Below are 4,216 nucleotides of genomic sequence, written 5' to 3'. Positions count from 1 at the left end.
ACAACGTTGGCCCAATGTTGGGCCAATGTTGTATTCCCGACTAACCCCGGCATCAGAGTATGAACGTGATATGTTGACATTGGTCCGATGTTGGGCCAACGTTGTTTAGCCAACGCCAACCATCGACCAACAGTCCAACCATTAGCCAACGTTGGGCCAACGTAGTCATGCTATCTGGGTAACCCTTGACTTGTGAGAGAATTGTAATGAAATAAAATTTATGTGAAACCTAGGGCTTTGTGGATAAATTTTGGGGTATTGAAAAGACGCAACGAATGATGTGGTACCCCCTCCCTTCCACTAGAATGTGAATGAGATTTTCTGATAGTGTAATGCATTATTTTTTTTACCAGCAAAAATATGTCTAGTATATAAATTTACATGAGGAATTTTACTATGAAAAAGTCATATATTTCGGTGTTGAAAGGAAGGCCGTTATAAATTACGTGTGCATAATATTATACTGTTTTATTCGGCGCTGTAAGTCAGTGTATTTTTTTAAAAATTTAATCTGGAAAAAAAAACCGCATTATACATGTAATTATTCTTTCATAAATCGTATTAAGTAATAGTAGTACCCTTTTCTCAGGAAAATATTCTTGTTTGTCTTCTCTCTTTTTTTTCTTTTAGGGTTGGGTAATATTCTAACTAATATTTAAAGAGTTACGAATAGAATATTATATACAAAGTGCTTATATTGAAAGTATAGATATTGAGATAGATGTATTGCTTGTTTATACTGGATATCTTTTGTAGTTTTTCTTTTAGAATATTTCACGAAAAATTATCTAGATGGACTATTGCTCTTTCTTGATTTCGAAAATACTATCAACTCTTTTGAATAGCATTTTATGTTCAAGGCACTAGACATTTGGTATTAGCGACATACTTATTCATATGGTAAACACATTTTAAAACAGTACTTACAAGATTTAAAACATATCTAACCGTTATCAAATTCAATAATGTGCGCAGTGGTATACGACAAGGTTGCCCTGTTTCAGCTCTTTTGTATTCCTAATTGAAATACTTGTACTTGCTGTATAAATATGAAACATTGTTAACATAAATGGTTTACCTTTCTGTGGAGATGACAATAAATCTTAATTTTTTTTCAATATGCTAATGATTACCCAATTGAAAGATCAATGTCTTTATCGAGAAATACAATACATTGAAACACCACATGTTTATAACTAACAAAAGTTCATTAATTTAGTAAATGTAAATACATGTTTATATGTTGAATGCATTATATCTAATTGTAAATAGATTAACGACTGAACAGAGATTATGTATAAGTATTAATTTTGACTGATAATTAAGCAGCAATCTAAATAGTTTGCTATAAGTAGAATTAAAAATGTTTATCTTGTCATTCATAAAAGTTATGTTTTCATAACCTCAACACATTACTAAGATTAGAAATACTTACGTTTTGATTAAGCCATTAATCTCCCATCATTGAGTAACCAGTGACTCTCAGTGAAGGACACATTTGATGTTAGTGATGCCTTGTGGATATTTTTCGTCATGTCCAGGGTTACCGATGACCGCTGATAGATTTGGTAATGAGGCACACAAGATTATCATTTTTAATATCATGAAAAGATTATTGTTTGACATCGATTAAGATAAGTGAAAAAAAATCCATTAAATTCTGTTTATATCATACAAACAATCTTTAAAGTTTGTTTTACTCAGCGCAGCAAAATCATTACATGCAATGTTTTAATCTTATGATATAGAGTTTTCAAAACTCTAATATGTTTACATTCTGCTGCGCGTGCATATTAATGTATTGTGCAAGGAAAAGCATTGGGAGGTTGGTTGAATTACAAATACTATGCCCAGAATCAATTCTATGAAGAAAAAAATGAAGGCAACGAACTGATAAATCGCATAAATTCGATTGTGTGCTCTTAAATACTGGCACTGATAAAAATGCTGGCTATAAAACTAGAAGCACAATTACCGTTCTGTTCTGCTGCCAATAGAAATAAAAATACGTCATTTGTGTGCAATGAGTATTTATCAAAATTTAGACAATTTCAGCGGAAGGTGTAGTACCAAACATAACACCTCAGAGACGAAAACAAACCCTTTGACTAATTCAAATAGTAAATATGTTTACATGTACATGCATTTGGATCATATGAATTCATCTAAAGAGTGCAAACATGAGCCCATGGTACACCAAAAGTGGGATCAAGTGCCAAGAAGGAGTGAGCATTCCCAATTGACCGGCCACACCCGCCTCGAGTCCTCTGTCTTGATTAGATAAAGGTGGTAATCTACAACCATGTGATACATATTAATGACATGAATTTGTTGTTGTTTGTTTTTCCCTTTTTTCATCTTTTTTTTTTTTTTTTGGTTTTTTTTTTTTTTTTGGTCTTCTTTTTTTTACTGTTACTGTCATCAATGTTTTCAGCATTCAGCATTCAATTGTGTTGTTTTCTTTGGTTATGGATGTGTCCGAAAGTAATACAACAATTTATGATTTATAACAAACAATATTTCATGAACTAGACTGTTTCTTTAGAATAAACCGTTGTTGAAATATGACTTCTCTTTTTACCAAACTTTTAAATCATTCGCGACGTGTTTGCACATGTTGTAGTAATGCCCTCAACTTTCTTGTTACACCGTTAGTTCCTCATCAGTCCAGACACATAACACCGTATCACCCCCACGTAACAAGTTACAACCCCCGTTCCTTAGGGCACCCGGTAATGTCCGAATCAAGCTGTGATTGGTGAGTGAATAAGAGGTGAGATATCACGAAACCTACGTCAGCTAACATAACACTTGATTGATGATAATTTGCACAGACATCCCACTCTACTAAGGTGCATAAATAACCTGGATTGGTCATTTGAAGTTAGTTGTAACTTGGATATATTAGTATTAACAAGGTAAGAAAGCATATCTGAAGTTTTAGCCCAAATACGTACCTTTTATAGTTAAAACTTTTAATGTTTTTAAAATTTTATCTGATTGATTAGATTTTCTTGAAAAAGTTACATGATGGTATATATTTTTATTTTACAGATGAGGGTTTCTTTCGTCATTTTCGTTTCAATTGCACTCTGTGGAACAATTTTTGCACAAATTAACCCACAGTTAAATACACAACTTCGGACAGGCCAAATGACTGGCGTTCCTGGCCAATTCGGGGTACCTGGTCAAATGGGGGCAATGCCTGGCCAACTAGGAACACAGTTTAACCAATTTGGAAGGATGCCAGGACAAGTAGGAATGAATCAACTTGGAAGTACATTCCCCGGAACGTTTAATCAGTTCGGCAACCAATTTGGGATGGGTTTTAACAATCAGCTCGGTCGCGGTCCATCACTTGTGCCGAGCGGCCAGATGGGCGGGTTTGCCGGTACTACTGGTTTCAATCAGTTTGGAACGGCTGGATTTAACACCCCCATGGGAAGTCCTTTCGTAAATCAATTAGGGACAGGATTAAACCAGTTTGGTACAGGATTAAACCAGTTCGGCACAACTGGATTCAATACCGGTTTCAACGCTTTCAACCGTAACCGACTTGGGCAACCAAATATGGCTGGTCAATTTCCCGGTCAAATGAACCAGTTTAATCAGCTCAGCCCTGGACTCAGACAACCTATTGGTTAGTGCCCTCATTTCAATTGCTCACCGACATTGAAGATAAAGAAAAAACCGCGCATTACGACACACAAATTAAAAGCATAACCTGCAAGTTGTTTAGAGCAACACCAAATACTGTGTTGAAGATTACTATTGAGGAACATTTTTGGTAAAGAATTCTGATAAAATTTCTCGTAAACTTTGTTTACTATTTTTATACTTTCTTGCAGGAAAATAAATCGAGAGGTGCATTAAGAGTAAAGAAAGAAATTCGCGTCATCAGTTTCATGGTGCTGATTTCGCTGTGCAGGTGACTTTGACATTGTGATACGTGCCACGTGATTTGTGTAAAATGACACAAAACTACTCACACACCTCCACAGTGGAGTATCCCCCCCCCAAAGACTTCAATCTTAAACCCATGTCGTCTTTATCTACATGTATACATATATCATTATGTTGTATATATTTTATGATGAATACAACTTTTCACATGCTCTGTAAAAATTATGCAATTTTATAGTAAAATGTTGAATCTTGTTTTACTTATGCTCGTTTTATTGCGAAGCTGCTCTGTAATGAGCTTACATTTCACACT

General features: G+C 34.7%; 1 protein-coding gene across 1 annotated transcript; it reads left to right on the top strand.

Annotated features, from left to right (window-relative positions):
- Positions 1 to 1,679: 1,679 nt before the first annotated feature.
- LOC125652012 (uncharacterized) lies at positions 1,680 to 4,005 on the top strand. The gene has a single exon (XM_048880882.2). The coding sequence runs from the start codon at positions 3,028 to 3,030 to the stop codon at positions 3,643 to 3,645; it is 618 nt and encodes a 205-aa protein (XP_048736839.1). The 5' UTR covers positions 1,680 to 3,027; the 3' UTR covers positions 3,646 to 4,005.
- The last annotated feature ends 211 nt before the right edge of the window (positions 4,006 to 4,216 follow it).

The sequence above is a fragment of the Ostrea edulis genome, chromosome 5, assembly GCF_947568905.1.
Source record: "Ostrea edulis chromosome 5, xbOstEdul1.1, whole genome shotgun sequence".
NCBI classification, from domain to species: Eukaryota; Metazoa; Mollusca; class Bivalvia; order Ostreida; family Ostreidae; genus Ostrea; species Ostrea edulis.
This window is presented reverse-complemented; position numbering and strand designations above follow the sequence as displayed.